Source organism: Notamacropus eugenii, chromosome 1 (genome assembly GCF_028372415.1).
Source record: "Notamacropus eugenii isolate mMacEug1 chromosome 1, mMacEug1.pri_v2, whole genome shotgun sequence".
NCBI classification, from domain to species: Eukaryota; Metazoa; Chordata; class Mammalia; order Diprotodontia; family Macropodidae; genus Notamacropus; species Notamacropus eugenii.
In genome coordinates, this window is record NC_092872.1 from 49,676,953 (window position 1) to 49,695,161 (window position 18,209).

An 18,209-nucleotide genomic window follows, 5' to 3' on the forward strand; every position below is an offset into this window, starting at 1 on the left:
ATGCAAGTGATTCTAAGACAGCCATTGATACCAGAAGCATGTGACTTAGGATCAAACCTCCAACCTGTTTGCAAAGCCATTCAATACATTTTCAAACAAAGAGAAACAGGAAGAGTATGGTTACTGTGAGAGGGCACTAATCATGAGTCGCTTTCTCCCCAGATCTTCCCTACAGAAAGATGAAGAACGAGGTCATTCCTTTCACAAAGCAATGATTTCTACCCTACAGTGCTCACTTTCAAGAATTGAGATTCTTTTGCGAATATATTAAAAAAGGAGTGTTATCCAAGTCATTAACTCCATCTCACTGTCGCAATAGATCTCTTTGGAGTAGAAAGATGTCATTTTCAATAAGAGGAAAGCTCATTTGTTACCAGTGAGTTAAAGTACACAGCACAAATGTATTATCATCTGGTTAATCTAGGTTTGGGTCCCCAGCCAGGTATACCCAGCTTTCAGACTGGCTTGCTCAGTTATTGCTTTATATCCAGTCTTCTAAATTTCTTAAATTTTAGTTTAGTCTTAGTTTTGGTCTGGCATTTAGTACTTACAACTTAATTATCAAAATGCCTCTTGGAACCACTGAAGCTCTGCATTTCAGCAGGGCAACGGGCCATGTACTCACCAATCTCTTAGTTGGATGTTAAAATGGAGAGTTCAAACCAATTCAGATTAACCAGGTTTCAAAAACGTCCAATAGTGAACAGCCCAAAAGCAGGGAGGAAAAGAACAAAAATCAACCCCAACAGTAACAACAAAAACCCTTATACATACAGGTATATATATATATCTTTTAACATAGCAGTATTTACAAAAGGATAAGGACAAGGTATAAGAGCCAATCAGGGCTTCCTAGGTCACCAAGAAGCCAAACAAACAACTGGAATGCTCCCAGGCTGGCCCTAGTTTGGAGGGCTAGTGAGATAAGTCTATACACAGAGGTCTTTACAGAGTAGGCAACAGAAGGGTGGCTATGTTAGTTTGAAGACAAAGTCTAAACTAGAAGCCTCCTCTTTGCACTCATTTTAATGAAGAAGATAATGAAACAAAAACCTTTATATAAACAGTTTATTTACTCTAAACAGCAACACAGACAAAACGCCATATAAACACAAGGAAGTGATGCAGAAACAAGATGCTGGCTGACTTTGGATCTCTGGGGCTTGTAAGCAATATAACCTAGTCTCTGAAAGATAGAAAACAAATTAAGGGTAGGGAAAGGGAGAGGTTATGAACTTCCTTTTTCATACAGCCAGCTAGAGGCTAAATAAAGAGTTCTAAACATTTGTAAGCATGCCTGCATCAGAGAGCAAATGAAACTAGATACTAGGGAATTTATAGAAGTATAAAAGTTTATAATTTTACAGCAGTTGAAATACTGACATCAATATTAAAATAAAAGCAAGTTTTACATAACAATCAAAAATACAAAAGACTGAAGGAAGAGACCCTGTATGAAAAAACTGGGGGCAATTCAGCGAATTCAGAACTGTATACAAGTGGCGAAAATGGAAAATGGCACACACACAACCCCCTCCCCTAAGTGAATAGTCATTGTACATAGCAACATTAGATTTTGCAAAAATTTTGTAAACAAGTTCTTGCCAAACCAATCCCTTCCTTTTTAAGATGCCACAAGATTGATGTTTATGAGGGTGCAAACTTCTTGGCTTGTGCTCGAACCCTTTTCTCATATTCCACTCTGTTTTGGCTGAGGTTTAAAAAAAAAAAAAAGAGAGAGAGAGAGAAAGAGAAAGAAAGGCACGTTAGATAAACCAGCTCCTACTACCATGAATGTTTGGCTTTGCATAGTAGATCTCAGACAGGTTGTACACAGAATCCATGAAGGAAGAACACTCAGCCCAGGGCAAGGAAAGAATGCAGAGGGAAACAGCCAAGCTAGATGAAGATTGTTTTAGAAATAAGAAGTAGGTGAATGCCTTTACAGGACCATGAAAGGCAGAAGAATTACAAAATAAGAGCTGAAAGGGACACAAAAAGTCATCTAATCTAACCTCCTCATTTTATAGATGAGGAGAATGAGGCCCAGAGAGGTTGTGACTTGCCCATGGGTAGTTTAATGATTGAAGGAGGATCTTAACTAGGTCCTCCAACTCCAAAGCCAGCTATTACATGAAGAAAAGTTAAGACAGAGACAGGGCAGTAGCTAATTACAAATAGAAATCTATAAAAGGACACCAATAAATCCTGATGACAAGAATAGGAAGGTGGGTGAAAGGAATGAATCATTTTTATGGAGAGTCAAGGTAGGATTTGGGAAGAGCCTACCATTTGAACTCTGCTCAATGAGTAGTTTAACAATGTAGGAAAAAAGTTAACATCAGCAGAGGCAGGAAGAAAAACAATCAATTCTACATTGCCTTCTCAGGAGCATGTGCAAAAGGGAGGAGGAGGATAGGAAGGAAAGAAGGCATTTTTTGCCAGCATGTGACAGCACTTCCTACACTAACAAAACCACACAGCCTCTCAATTATACACAAACAGGTTTTTATCCATTCAAATCTTGTGGTTTCTAATACAAAAGACAACCACCTAGGACAGGATGCATAGAATAGTTTAGAGACAGGAAAAAAATAAAGCCATTAATTATAGAGTTAGGAAAATGGTACACAATTGGAAAGCATGAGCAAAACCTGGTTGACACTGAAAGTTTCATTCTTGAAACATTCACACATTTTAGACAATTCCTTTAACTTTAATCTCTGATTCTTTAGACAAACCACAAATAGCTTTTGATTTCTTTTGTTTCTTATGTATTCCTTTGTAACTCTTTTTTCACAGTGTAGGCCTAACCCTGGGGTGGGGAAACCTTCTGCCACATGTGGCCCTTGGACTGAAACCAAACTCAACGGAACAAATCCCCTTAATAAAAGGATTTGTTCTGTAAAACTTGGACTCAGTCAAAAGGCCACACCCAAGGACTAATGTGGCCCCAAAGCCACCCATTCATCACTCAGGGTCTAACCCCTCAAGGTTATGTTTATGGGTCTTTCAGGATGTGCTAGAGGCAAATACTGCTAATTTTTAAAAGGAAAAGTGGTAGCACTTACACAACCACTAATAGGAAATTTTAGACCCTAGTTATAAATGGAAATAACTGATGTAGTGTAGTAAAATCGCAGGACCTGCATTTGAAACCCACCTCTGATACTCACTGCCTATGTAACTTTGGAGTCATTTCATTTCTCTAGGTTTCAATTTCCTTATATGTCAAATGAGGTACAGTTCTGCATCTATAATCCTGTGGTCCTAACTGCTTTAGAAATTTGTTAATATAGTAAGGGTGGACAATTTTATCTTTGACTGAGGAAGAGATTGCTGCAAGTAGAAAACATCTTGGGAACTGACTGAGGAAGGTAATATTTATAGAATTTCTTTCCTGAACTCCCCACTAACTGACATTAAGAAGCTTGTATCATTACTACCTGGCAGAAATACTCACTGCCAACAACTTTCCATTACATGTAGTTCAGTATGTATACATACACATAATGTGTCTCTCCTCTCTTCTCCCCCTCTCCCTAAGTAATTTCCTGACAGAAGGGACCTGAGCAAATAAAACAGGTGGCTTTCTTAGAATTTTGCCCTGATCACGTAAGAGATACTGGTCCGTATACCAGTCTAGCTTTTAACTTCTAGATTAGAGGGTGAAAACATGAGTTATTATCCCACTTTCCTACTGAGCTATACAATTCAAAAATCCCATGAAATCAAAACCAAAATATCTTCCTAAGGATGCTGCATCACCTAAAATTTTTTTTTAATGCTTAATACTATTTCTTTAACAACTGGTATTCAACCTTTAATTAGAGTTTTTATTCTTTTGCAGAAAACCTTATCCCAACACCCATATTTCCTGCTAACTTCAAGGACATAAAAATGCCTCTTGAAGTGCTGACCTGTCCACATGACTTTTGGACCCTCCTTTCCTAGAGACGAGGCAGGCTGCTGTACTAGCCCTTCAAGGAGCCCGTTTCAAAAGAGCCAAGAATATTTGGGTTAGGCCCATGATGTAGAACTAATTACACATTAGTTTAGCTTTTCATGAAACAAAATAACGAAGGCCAAGTTTTCCAAGTTAACAACTTTAAAATAAAATTTAACAACCCAAGCTTAAGTTTAGCTTCCAAATAAAAATAACATGTTTGTGTTCTCAAGAAGGTTGATTTTCCATAAGGTGCACCCTTGCCAAGCTGAATGAACATCATTCTGTGATGTGCCGGCACTAATTCTACCCCAGCTCACCTGTTCCATGCATATAAAAAAGGTCATATTTTCATCTGGCTCTACATCAGTATTTATAGCCTCCCCCTAGAATAGAGCCATAACTCTATTGAAATACTACCTTAAATAGATTAACTCTCTAATTTCTGTAAGTTGAGTAAATACAAAAAAAGGAGCTTATTTTTTAAAGAAATTTTACGTGAATATTCTTGCAAAATCACATAAGAAACCTCATTCTCCAATCATTTCTATACCTCCAAAATGTCATAATGTATTTTCCTAAGGAGTATTCTTGTACCTGGTTCCCAAATGTGGACCATGACCCATTTTAAAAGGGAGATTTACTTTTCTTCCTTCACGTATTTCCCTTTATTCAAGAATTTTCATGTTATAAGTTCCCAAATCCTATTAATTTTTGCATATGATTCCATGCTATCAACCTCAACTCTCCAATTTCCTCTTTTCCTCAAAAAGTAAATTCTAAACGAACTATCTGCTCTCCCTCACTGTCCTAAGAATTAGAGTACAAGGCACAGAAAAGTCATTTTGTTTCCCAACAGGAGGGGGCTAATTAATATGCCACAATACTGATCAGTGACAACCCCATTTCCCTTTGGATGAATAAAGCTTTACACTATAACGAGTACTTGCACATCTTTTATCTAATTTTAGCCAAAGAAAATGCACCCATTCTTGCCTCCTCCCAAGGAGGACATTTAAGGGATGAGGTAATTTATTATATAATTCATACCAAGATTGAAACAACTGGTGCTTGCTCCCTTCCTCCTGTCTTAGCTGCTTCCCAAATAACTTTTTATACATGGCCTTGTAGGAAAGAAAATAGAGATGTTCAAACTTAACAGGAATGGAAAGCTGAGAGCTAAGAAAAATCTTATTACCTGCCCTCCCCGCAGAGGGCCTGAAGATTCAACTCTTCTGCAAGTGAAACAGAAGACTGGAAAAATCTGAAGACCCTTGGCCGAGGCAGAGATTTGGCACAAGGGGTGCTCTCTGCACAAGGTGTGCTTTTCCTTTCACTTTGCTTGATAAAATAAGTTTAGTGTCTTATCTGCAATTCTGAATAAATCATACCAGTGCTCTACAATCAAGGATAGTAGAATATTATGTAGAAACGGACCTTGTTGTAATTAAACGCTGGCATAACATAGTCAAAGGAGAGGATGACTAAGGAGATTAACTGGCAAATTAAGAAGGTAAAAAGTGAGTAACTAAAGTTGCACAATCATCATCAAAATGATAATACCCAAGCCCCTCGGGTTTTTTCTGTGTCCACAAAAAGATGACACTTGTACAGGCACCTTTTATTACACAAATATAGCTATTCTGGCTCTTCTACATGACAAGGTAGACATGTAGGTAGGTTAATATGATAAGCAAGAGTCCCTTTCCCTGTAAATATAAGAAAGGCTACAGTGGCACAAGGGTTGGTATTACTACTGCTCACCACCCCCAAACAAACCGATATTCCCCACCTATTCCCAGGTTTCTATAATGGCTCAAAGCAAAATTCCAAAGGGAGTTGCTTTCTTCTGCAATAAATGTGCAATTTGTAGTCAATCATTCAAACAGCTTGTTCTCAAGTGAAGCACATCACACTCACATTTAGCTAGCTCTCTATAGTCAACCTTCTCATACAAAGCACATTTTTTTTAGAACAGGCTTTTTGTCAAAAGCACACAAGAAAGAAAATATATACGATAAAAACAAGTATTGAAATGAACTACTAACCAGTAAATTGTGTAAGCCTCTGCTTGAGCTGGGTCTTGAATATTTGGTTCGTTTAGAAGTTCCTGTATTCCTAACAAGATCTGTATAGGAGAAAAGAAAAGTTGAGTCAAGTCTTTTCAAAAATTTACAAAAGAAAGTAAAAACCTGTAGTTTTGCAAAGGCAGCTTCAATATCAAGGCTTGCTCAAGGTTACAAAAAGTCTTTTTTTTGCCCACTCTCTAGTTGGGAAGATTTCCCTACCTGTTTAATTGTGATTGCTGGCCTCCAATCCTTATCTTCCTCTAAGATGGACAGGCACACTGTGCCTGAAGGATATACATTTGGGTGAAATAACGGTGGTTCAAATTTGCCTAGATAATGGTTGGGAAAGAACGCAAGCTGAATTAAAATGTAGAGTTACAATGCATTTTATAAGAAATAGGTACTGCTTCTAGAGCTAAGGCCTACTGGTAGTTACCACATCTTGAGTCTATTTGAGATTTACTAGCCCCCAAAAATAAAAACAAAAATCCCAGAACTATTAGTTAATATCCAGAACCCCTGCTAAACTATGAGGAAAATGCTAACAGCTTTTTTTAGACAAAATTACAAATTATCATCATGTTCTAGAGAGAGGGAAAAAGAAAGGAAAAAAACTTTCCAATTTGAAGAACAAAGTTAGAAAGCAGTCAGATATTCTGGGAAAGGAGAAAAGACAGACTAGCAATCTCATTCATCTGTTCCCTTCTCTTAAAGGGATTAGTGGAACCAAGATGAACTCTTCCCCAGCCCTGCTTTTTATATGTAGCACACCTTCCCAAAGTAGTCAGAGACCATGGTGACCACAGTATGGTATAGTAAAAACAATGATTTTGGAATCTGGTTAACTCCTGGCTCGGCCACTTGCTACTCTGTATAACCTCGGGTAAATCACTTACTGTCTCTCACTTTCTTCATCTGTAAAATCCTTTTCAAGTTCAAACATCCTATGATTACATGGCTACGTATGGAACTGTCAATGGCACTACAGAACTTGGCCAACCTGATCTAAGGCCATCTAAGCCCATCTGTTCGGTGAAAAAGCCATATTCTAGGTTTTTAATTGGTGGGTAGCACCAATTTGGAATAAATATCATCCATGTCCCCAGGAAATTTCCAGAATTACAACTGACCATGAATCTTATATGAAAATTATTTAAGGATCCTGAATTTCAAATGTGGTTGTATCTTTTTCCCCAAACTTACCCTCTGTTTAGATGTCTGTACATTATCCACAATATGAACAACAGAAGATAACAAATGAGGTCTGTCCAATGAATTAAGAAGAATTTCTGAACCTGGTCAATGAAATCCCCAGACACAAAAAGGGCTATTTGGAGCAGGTAATGTTCTGCAATTTCCAGGTCAGGACCTGACAGCCTTGGTGCATACAGAACATAAACTTCTGTGGTTCAAACTGTGGCTATGAGGCATCTGTGCTAGCAATCAGAGTGAATTTCAAGTTAGTCACATTTATCTCAATTACATATTTAGCCTCTCTTAACAGCTAAATAATTCTCTTTTGGTAGGCCCAAGGGCTTCAGCAATCACATGATCTCAGGAGGCCTTTGGTTACTGCAGTAGAAGAACTGTTAAGAAGCCCAGCCTGCTTAGACTTTACTGTACTTACATTTTGGTGGTGAAGATGGATAATCATCCTTAAAAAGCATCCGTAGTTTAAATAAACCTCCTTCCCATGGTGTCTGCCAGGGAATTAAACCAAAGTTAGGCATGTCATTTGCCTCTTGTGCAGGATAAGTAGAAATAGGGAGGATGATTACTGATGTCTATTATACACCCTAGATCTGTCTAGTATCATGTAATTGCTTTAAACAAAATTGCCCAATAAATACACAGATAGAGCTCACAGAGCCAGGAGGCTGTACACAATTTCAAGTAATCAGTTGGCATTTACTGAGAGCACTTACTATGTGCCAGGTACTATGCTAAGGGTGAAGGATACAAAAAAACCCCACAAAAACAAAAATAGTCCCTACCCTTGAAGCTTACATTCCAGTGAGGGAAGACAACATATAAAGATCAGCACACACAAGATAAATACAGAGCAGATGGAAGGTAACCTTAAAGGAGATGGCATCAGTAGCTGGAGGGAATCAAGAAAGGCTTTCGAGAGTAAGTGGTGTTTAAGCTAACACTTAAAGGAATCCAGGGATTCTAAGAAAAGAAGTTGGGAGCAGTGCATTCTAGGCATGGAGATACAAGGTGGAGAGTGGTGTTCAAACAGCAGGACAGCTGGTTCATAGAACAGAATGAAAGGCGGAGGAGCAGACCAGGCGATGGGAAAGCATTAAATGCCAAAAGATTTTATGTTTGATCCTGGAAGTTAAGAGGAGGCTACTGGAGTTTATTGAGGAAAAGGGTAAGGAAGTCAGACCTATACTTTAGGGGAAAAAAAAATCACAATTAGGATTTGTAGATGATGGGATCTGGTAAAAATCTCTGCTTTGCATTTAACTATGAGAGAAGCATTGAAAGCAGTGGTATGAAAGAAGGAACCTAGACTAAAAATCTTTGATAGTTCCTCATAGTTCTAAATCCCAGGAACAGTGTTTTGGCAAAGAAGGGGAAGGGAGTATAAAAGATTACAATCTATGTGACTACATTTTGCTAGCCAAGTTTTCCCCGTGATTTCAATCAGATACAGTTTCTTCACCGCTCATCTTAGGTGAGTAGGAGATTTTCGGCTGTCAAGACAGAAGCTGTGTTCTCTGCTCCAATTCAGATGAATTTCAGGGTTCTAGTACAAAAAACCCCTATATTTTTACTCTATGAATACCACCCTGCCAACTTTCTCTCTAGGAAATGCACCTGCCTTATCTTGGAAACAGGGTATCAGAGAAGGGTTGAATAGCAGAAGGTCAAAATAGAGGCCACAGACACTTCATACATCTCCCTATGATTGCTCACAAAAGAAAGGAGTAAGAGGTTGCTTTTAGGAAAGACAAATCCAAGTAGGTCCCATTCAAAACAGTTTGGAGGGAGGAGGGAGAAGAGAAAGGTTGAATGGACTGATAGGGATACAGCACTGTCTTTCTTGAAATTATATGCCTAAGCAGAGAACTGCTCAAGGAGCTACTTTGACCAGTTAGGTCAAAAAGGTTTTGGTAATCCAGTACATATTCCTTAGTTCAAAAGAGTCAGAAATGTTGACAATGACAGAATTTCTTCAAGTTTTTACAAGTTCCCTGACAGCAGGAATTTTTTCATGCTCTGTATTTGTATCTCCAGCATCGTAGATGGGTGCCTGGCACAAAATAGGAATTTAATAAATGTTTGCTACTTGACTAAAACAAGTAATGTCTCCAAGTATTTGAAGTCAAAGAGGACACCTGTGATTCTTTTCATAGAATGCAGAGGATTAGATCACTTCATGCCTAACACTTGAACTAGACAAACCATCATTTGTCTCAGTTCCAAAAGTTTCTAGCAAAGAGATTCTTATTTTCTATTTCTGATCATGAAGTTTGCAAAAGTCTTCTGGAACCATATAAATCTATTTTGCCTCGTCTTATGTTAAGGGGATATTTAAGAAACAAAAACACCCCAGTTTCTAAAATACACGTATACTTAAAAATTCTGATGCTATTATTTCCCTAGAGTTGTATGCTAAATAGTTCTTGCAATCTTTCCTTCCAGGGCCTGATCAATCATTTTATTCATTTAGAAGACTCTTCTCCAAATTATCTCCAAATTACTCTGGAAATTCTGGCAAAGAAAACAAGTTAGCAGTTCAGTATCACAGTGTTTCCTTCTACTCACAGCCATAAAAGTATAAAGTGACATGGTTACCAATATGCAGACACATTATCTCTATATGTGACAATGGCAAGCTTAGCCCGTTGTCAGCACTTATTTTGTATTATTTTTCCAGCACAAGAATGGGTTATACCTCACCATCCAAACCAGCCTTGAAGATGGCTGTCCAGGATTAAAGTTGCAGTCTCTAGCACTGGGACAAAATTGCAAAAAAATTACAAAAAGCCTAGTAAAGGAATTAAAAATCACTCAACTACCCTACAGGGCCAATATTCTAATCAAAAGCTAAAATGACCTACTTACATGTAAAATACCTAGAAGTATAAATAGATGGATGGCCAAGCCACTTGCAGTACCTTGAAAGTGTAAGCAAATGGGAAAACAAACAAGCACCCAGTTTGTTTTGGAAAAGGTTACATCAGCAAGTTTTCACTTTACTTTGCATTCCATAGGCCAATTCGGACCTATTTGCAGTCTCTACTGAAGTGTGAGACGGGTGAAAAAGATAAGGTACTGAGAAATCTTACCCCTTTCTTCCCTGGAATGGCACATTCCCAGTTCATGAGATTCATTGTGCCATCTGGATTTTTCGTAGGTACTGCTACAAAGCCCTAAGTTTAAAAAACAAAAAAAAAGCATCAACTGAAGGATCTCACTTCACATGCTCTGGAAAATAAATCCTATTAACTAGATCAACCAGTTTGGCACAGTCATACACCTGAATAAACAATTCCTAGCCAGTAGTTCAATCAAGAAAATGCTAAACCACATTTTGCATGTTACACAGAAACTGTACTTACAAAAGGATGATCTTTTCTCCAAGCTTTTCGCTCCTGTGCAAGTCTGCTGAGGGCTATTCCAGACATATTTAAAGTCCCTCTAGTACAAATATGAAAGACATTGTGTTAGGTCAGGACATGTCATCTTCAAAGCTAACTTGATTTTATATTCTCTCTCTCTAACACCACTTTTTTGGGGGGAAGGCAGAGGAAGCCTGAAAATTCTTATCCATTATCTTTTGCCTCAAGTACAGATTGCTAAAGGAATCTAATTAATACTTAAGAGACTGTAAGGCTGGCAAGTGACTCCACCCAGTGTTTGATGTTTGTACTACAGTAGGAGGAAATTAGCGCTCACTATATTGACAAGACCAAACCAGTTGCCAAAATAAGATCTCACAGAAGAATCAAGACATTAGATCTGGTCTATAGTTTTAGGTATTATTTCCAGACTTTTCAGTCTACTCTGTTACTTACATGCACGCATGCGTGTGCAAGCAGACAGACAGACACAGACACACACTCACTATCTCTCTCTCTCTCTCCCTCCCTAACGGGTCAAAGCACAAAACTACTGTTATAACACTCATCCCTATTCCTCAAATCTCAACCCTCCCCTTACAAATGCAATATAAACTCCCTGAAGGCAGGGATTTTTAAAATCTTGTCCTTCTAACCACCAAAGTCTAGTACACTGCCTTATAACACAATAAGAATTTAACAAATGCTTAATAAATACAACCCTACCTAATCTATCAGAATTTAAGCTGGCCAATAGCACAATTTTACTACAATGACAATTCCAAAACAGCAAAGGAGTGAGGCTGGAAAGGCTACAGCATAAAAGGGACGGACCTTGGCCTGTGGCATTATATGAATTTGGAACCCCTGCCACTGGTTTCAGTGTTTGCTCCTAAGCTGCTGAAGCCAGGCATCAACTACTTTGGCAGTTATATAGCTCAGATACCAACCATATCATTACGGAGTTCTTGTCCAGAAGGAGAATTTCTTATTTTACAGTTCACAAAAAGAGTATGGGAATCCTGTCCTGGGGCCCAGAATTCAAATATAGGTCTTGAGTGGGGGAAAAACACAAAGAATAAAGAGCTTTAGGCTGTTAATTGTGGATGAAACCTAGAATTTCCTTATTCACAAAGAAAGGGAAAAAGAGACATCCAAGAAAGAAGAAAAAGAGAACTGTGATGGTAGATAGGTACTAAATACAATTAACTAGATTATCCAGACACCTTGTTTTCTCTCCCCATCTGACAGATCTTCCCTTCTCATTAGCCACTTTACAAAGTGGGGAGGACAAAGAAAAGATGAAACTCAAGCTCCTACCATGCTATGTGTTGTGTGTATTTGTCAAATCCATGCAGACATTCTGTGAAATGTAGTTGGGGAGAGAATTTGATTGGATTAGAGAAGTGACTTAACCCAAGCCCCACTTTCCACACCTATAAAACAGTGCTAACTACCAGCCCTACCAACCTCTGAGGATGGCAATGTCCCTGTGGATATAAAATAGCTACTCAGATGGACATTCAAATATGTAAAAAGTATGAAAGCAAAGGAATCTTTCACTTAAAAACAGGACTACAAAAGCTAGATTGTAGCATTATGTTTTAGATATACTATTAAGAGAACATCCTTAGCAGTACGGTCACAAGTTTTTGGATAATATGTTTTTCCTTTAGAGAAAAGGTAGCAATATCAATTCTGTAGTATAAATTAGTACAACTGTCTACTTTATTCACTTCTAAGTCTCATGATATGTTAAAGATCACCCACTAAAGTCTAGTGTAAAGGAATACCCCATGTAAAGCACAAGGCATTTTTAGGATAGGTACTAGAATCCAGGGGAAATTATTCACAACGAAGCTTTGGGCAATAACAATAACAACAGAAGTAAGGTCCAGAAGAGAAAAGTGAAAGCCTCATATATAGCAGTGGCTTATATTACTTCTCTCTATCCAATAAGGACACCAACCCTCTCCCCCAATCCTCTCTTGACGAGACTATTAAACAGTGCTGATTATTTGAATTTCACCACTCTCTTGCAGCTATCACACAGCAAGAGTCCAAGAAAATGCATCATGTGGCAGGAAAGGTACTCATATACACCTCATCGGTCCAGGTAAACCTAAGAAAAAGCACCCTCTAATTAAAGATCCTCAAACAAGGTAACAAAAGAACTAGGTTTCAAAGATCTGCTTGTGTGTTTACTACAGACTCAAAGCTTTATCTTAAAGCTTTTTAATCCCTCCCTCTTCATAAAAAAAGGCATCCAAATGTTAAAACATCAAGCTTAAACAAGAGTTAATGTTTTTAGCAACAGTACTCCTTCAGACCTATACGTACAAAAATAGGAGATGCCCATCAGCTGGGGAATGGCTGAACAAGCTGTGCTATGATTGTGATGGAATACTAACTATTGTGCTACAAGAAACGATGACCAGGACAGTCTCCAAAAAACCCAGACAGACTTACATGAACTGATGCAAAGTGAAGTGAGCCAAATCTGGGGAACACTGTACACAGAAACAGCAATACTGTATGATCAACTGTGAAAGACTTAGCTACTCTGATCAATGCAATGATCCAAGACAATTCCAAAAGACTCATGGTGAAAAATGCTATCCACCCCCAAAGAAAGAATTGATGGAGTCTGAATATAGATTAAGGCATTTTTTTTTTACTCTCTTTGTTGTCATCAGGTTTTTTTGTATTTTGTTTTTGGGATCTTTGTTTTCTTTTGCAACTTGGCTAATGTGGAAATGTTCTGCATGACTACACATGCATAGTCTGTATCATTTTAAAAATGTTAAAAGTTCTGTGTACAGGTAACTGAGGAAAAAATATTTTAAATGAAAAAAAAAAACCCAAAGAACTCCTTGAGGACAAGAATCATGTAATTTTTAGATCTTTCTTAATGATTAACATAGTGTTTTATATACAACACATGTTTAATGTTTATTAAGAAAAAAACCCCAAAGCAAAAAACAGTACTCCTCCAGAATTCTAGCTAGTCCGTTTCTTTCCAACGCATAAATCAATTCCTTTTCTGCCCTGCCTATTATATATTATTCAGTCTTGTATAACTGGATTTAAAGAAAGTTAAGGAAGGGAATATATAGCTGAATGCATCACTAAGGAAGTTACCACATTAGTTCTGAAAAGCCATGAATGAGGTTTTTCACTTAAAAATAAAACAAAACCTCAAACTCGATTACATCTGTTTTAATAATAATCCTCAACCACCTTAATCTATAAAGTGCTGCAGGAGCTCAGCGTGCTCAATAAACTTAGAAAAATTCATCTGATCCTTATAACATCCCTAGGGGATGAGGGAGGAAAAAAAAAACCCAACACAGTCAGTTCAAAGAAACAAAATATAGAAAGATTGAAGTGATGTGATGTTCAAGGTCATCCAGCAAGAGCTTTAAATCAAAACAGATCTTTTGATTCTTAGACCACTGTTCTATCTAGTTGTGTAGAGGTCAAACCTTTATAGCTTTGAGTACTATCAAAAGGAATAAGCAATGCTTACAAGCAAGCATAAAATATAATTATGAAGAAAAGGAAAATGGCAAAAATAATGATTTTTGGAATCAAAGGTTCTGAGCTGAGTCCAGACTTTGCAACTTACTATGTGAAGGACTTTGAGCCAGTCGCTCAACCAGTCAGGGTCTCAATTTTGCTATCTGTAAAATGAGAGCATTGGATCAGATGATTTCCAAAGGCCCATCCTGCTCCATAGTCTATTCTTTTATATGAGAGGTAGGAGAATGGAAGAGCTACAATTGCCTCTGATTCCACAGGTGTATAGGGCAAGAAATGCTTACTTTTTTATTCCATTACACAAGCCTAACTACCTATATTTTTAAAAATCTAATTATATAATGTCTTTTCTTCCTGAAATTATTTATAGCTTGAATGAAGGCAAAGGGTTGTTGGGACAAAGTAATCTCAAGGTCAATTTCAATCCTTAGTCTTAGCCTAAATTACCTGTTCTCCTTTAGTGTATCTAGTTAGGTTCTAGACAGAAATGCTTCCTACTTTTTTAGAAATGCTATTAAAGAGAGCTTAAATGTACACCTGTAAAAACTGCAAAGTCCCTTCCAATTCTAGGATTCTCTGTTTATCAGGGGGAAAGTTAGATGTTACCTTACAGTATACATAACCAGATCCCACTTTAAAATTGGTCTAACTTCAGAAACTAAGCACTTAATGGAATAATCAAGTGTTCCTACTAGTTTAAAAGCAGAAAAATTAATCAGGGGGAAAGTTAGATGTTACCTTACAGTATACATAACCAGATCCCACTTTAAAATTGGTCTAACTTCAGAAACTAAGCACTTAATGGAATAATCAAGTGTTCCTACTAGTTTAAAAGCAGAAAAATTAAGTCATGAAGAAATAGCAATAACTTTATCAAGTGTTCAGAGACAAGGTAAAAATGCTCTTAAGCACAGAGTTAAACTGAAATACTGCAATTTTATTTCTTCCTTACAATCCCTTTGATAATGGCTTGATCCTTACATGATAGACTGAATCACACTTAAAATGCTTCATATTCCCATTACACCTTCTATAACCCTCAGGTACATAACAGAAACTAAGAGATCCATCACTTAGTGAAACAAAGTTCTGGCACATCTGTTTAACAATTCAGAACTAGAAACTGAAACCACTCTAAAGTATCTATCTCCTAACCATTCAAGACTCTGGGATGTGATCTATTTTTGTAATGGAACCACAATAAATTTGTAATGAATCCAAAATTTATCTAAATCCTAGAAAAGTCCCTCTTGACATCAGATTCTAACAGCATTTTCCCTATTAATGAGACATTTAAGATGTTTTTAAACCACCATTCCTTTTAAGTCTAGAAAAAGTTTAAGTTTAAAAAAAAAGTTTAAATTATGGAGCTGAATTTCTAATTTCACTTTATTTTAAATGCAACTTTATTCTAATCATCCCCATAATAACAACACTATTAACTGTGACAGTGAAAAACAAAAACATTAAAAAAAATTTTAATGCGTCCCATCATCTGGAATTAGTACACTCCAGGAAAACCTTTGGTATTAGCAATGTTGCTTTGATTTTAAGCCACTAAAACCAAAAAATGACTGACAGTCATTTCTTTGTCTGTTCAAATTTTCTGTATGTTTAAGATTGCTAACTGGGCCTAACAACCAAAGAAATAATTGTAAAAAAGTCTTTTTTGTTGGACTTATGGTACATTTTGTGTTCTTGCCAACTTTGTCTTCCCCTCTCACAACTGAAAATTGGACTGTCCTTTCACTCTTCCTAAAGGGACAAGGCATCTCTGAAACACTGCCAAAAATGCAAGAGGGAATGGATATTTTTCTTTAAAAAGTGAAGAGAATTCAAGAATAAAGGTAGAGAAGATTTCAAAAAAGCATGAGTATGTAGGGGGTAAGAAGATGTATATAGATTCTACTATGAAAGGATAAAAGAAAGGGCAATCCAGTTTTCCCTCTTACTAACTTCTGTCAATTTCGGCTCTCTATCAGGCAAGTCTTATCTAGCAAACCCAAGAGCTGTTAACAATAAAATCAAGCCCAGAGATTACAAGAATACGGGGAAAAAAAATAAAAAAAAATGAGTATCCCACGTTCTCTTAATCCAACCAATCCCATTTTGGCTGTGTGTCCCTTTCAAAGACCTGATGGATTGTTACTTTTTTTTTTCGGAGGTGGGGCAAAAGTGGGAGCAGTCAAAATGACCCTACTATCACTGAGAAGCTAAATAACCCAATTGAGTTTTTCTCTACCTCTAGATCATTTTTAAAGTTACTTCAGTAAGATCACAGGGAATTTTGGACTATAATTCACTCATCCCATCAGCCTCTCACTGAAGTTTCACGTGGGTATTATTTTGGTTGCTGTGCTACTACCGTAACACCGGATAACTGGGTCCGTACTTAGAGAAAAACTCAATTCCAGGGGCCTTTAAGTTCCTCAGCAGTGCACACAACCTAGAAGTCTGATCATTCAAAATTGTTGGGAAAAGATGCCATGGGGGAGGGGGGTTTGGAGAGACAGGGTGGAACATGTGAGCAGCCTTGGAATACTGTTTTTAAGAAAGCCACCACATTCCCAGGACAGCTCTCTGCGCTATTTTTACGTACCCCTTTCTCAGCTCCCCCAAATCCCTCCATCTCTCTACTAACAGGACTTAATGCGAACAATCAGGCAGCCGAAGGAGGGAGGCGACTCCATCTCGACGTGTGACCTTGGGCCAGTCCCTTTCGCCTCCCTAAGCCTCAGTTTCTCTCTACAGAAGAGGAGCCTCGAACAAGACGAGCTCTTGGGTCTCTTCTGTCCGAGACCTCTCGGCTTGGATGACTCCTCCTCCACGTCTACCTACTTTGAGTGGCCCGTCGGGGGCCTCAGAGAGTCCCAGGAGGGAGGGATGGAGGACAGCAGCTGGCGGCCGAGGCCAGACTGCCCCCCCACCCCCACCCTAGCCTCCTCGGGGAGGACAGATTCGCCGGAGCGGCCCGGCCCAGTCCCCAGGGAGGGAAGCGTCCCAGCTCCCAGCCGGTCTCCGGGCCCGGAAGCCTCGCTCCATTTCCCAGACCGGGTACGGCCCGATGGCTGCAGCCTCGGGAGAAGAGGAGGGAGCGGGGCCGGGCCGGGCCTCGCCAGGAGGGAGGAGGAGAGCGGCGCTGCTACTGCCGCTGCCGCCGGGCCCAGCTCTGCCCGGCCCGGCCCAGAGGGGCTAGCCTCACCTCAGCACGGCCGCGGCCCCCGGCAAGTGTCCCGGATAGAGGCGGAAGGTGCCCGGATGGTCGGTGGCTACGGCGGCGTTTCCCTTTGTCTCGGGACTTTCCCTCCGGAGCCCGCTCCGCGCGCAGCCGGACCCAAGACGGCAGGACCCCGGCGCGGCGCGGCGCGGGGCGGGGCGGGGGGAGGGGGAGGAAGCCGCGGGCTGCCCCGCCGCCCGCCTGCGCCCGCGCGCTGCCGCCGCCTCCACCCCCGCCGCTGCTGCGGCTCCCCTTCCCCCACCCCTTCTCGCCCGTGCCTTCTAAGTCCCTCCGGCCCCACTGGCTAGGCGGGTTCGCCTCCCCAGGGAGCACGACGGGGTACGAACTTCGGGCGTAGGGACCCCCGAGGAGTAATTTCTTCCACAGGCAGGGACTTAGCTACCTGTACACTTAAAGGAGCCGCGACCCTAATACTAGGGATCATCTGCAAACTACCTTTCGGAATGAGTTCGTTCATCTGAAGATACGCGTTGAAGGAATACAGAAAAGGGGACGCAGGAAATCCCAATGGCTCTTCGGATGCTCGGAGGGAGACCCCAAGGCTTCCAATCCCCGAGGTCCCCTAGTCAGATAGAACCAAGAATCTTGGGGAAAAATCCACTGAGGCCTACAGATCAACCCGAGCATCTCAGTGTCCAGATGATCCCCACAAGCACAGAGACCTCTGAAACCCTTCCGGATTGGTCACTTCTGAGAAATGGGCGGGGCTTACCTCATATTCAACCAATGAGAGGGATCGGTACAAAACTCCGGATCCTGCCGGATAGACGGAAGTAGAATTGTAGACGGTCCCTAAGTGACAGCGGGGGCCAGAGAGGAATGGGGGAGGGGCAGGCTACAGT

The 18,209-nt window shown here is 39.6% G+C and overlaps 1 protein-coding gene across 3 annotated transcripts; it reads right to left on the reverse strand.

The window, feature by feature from the left end:
* Positions 1 to 1,054: 1,054 nt before the first annotated feature.
* UBE2I (ubiquitin conjugating enzyme E2 I) lies at positions 1,055 to 18,032 on the reverse strand. Of its 3 annotated transcripts, XM_072600463.1 has the most exons (8): positions 17,332 to 17,494; positions 14,218 to 14,272; positions 10,590 to 10,668; positions 10,317 to 10,400; positions 7,643 to 7,715; positions 6,235 to 6,344; positions 5,995 to 6,074; positions 1,055 to 1,711 (listed from the first exon to the last, which is right to left on the reverse strand). In XM_072600463.1, exons 3-8 carry the CDS (start codon positions 10,653 to 10,655, stop codon positions 1,648 to 1,650), a joined length of 477 nt encoding a protein of 158 aa, XP_072456564.1. In that variant the 5' UTR covers positions 10,656 to 10,668; positions 14,218 to 14,272; positions 17,332 to 17,494; the 3' UTR covers positions 1,055 to 1,647. The 3 variants fall into 3 exon arrangements, with proteins under 3 accessions (XP_072456564.1, XP_072456571.1, XP_072456555.1); XM_072600470.1 differs by lacking the exons at positions 14,218 to 14,272; positions 17,332 to 17,494 and adding an exon at positions 17,803 to 18,032; XM_072600454.1 differs by lacking the exon at positions 14,218 to 14,272 and having other exon boundaries at positions 17,332 to 17,539.
* Between the last annotated feature and the right edge of the window lie 177 nt (positions 18,033 to 18,209).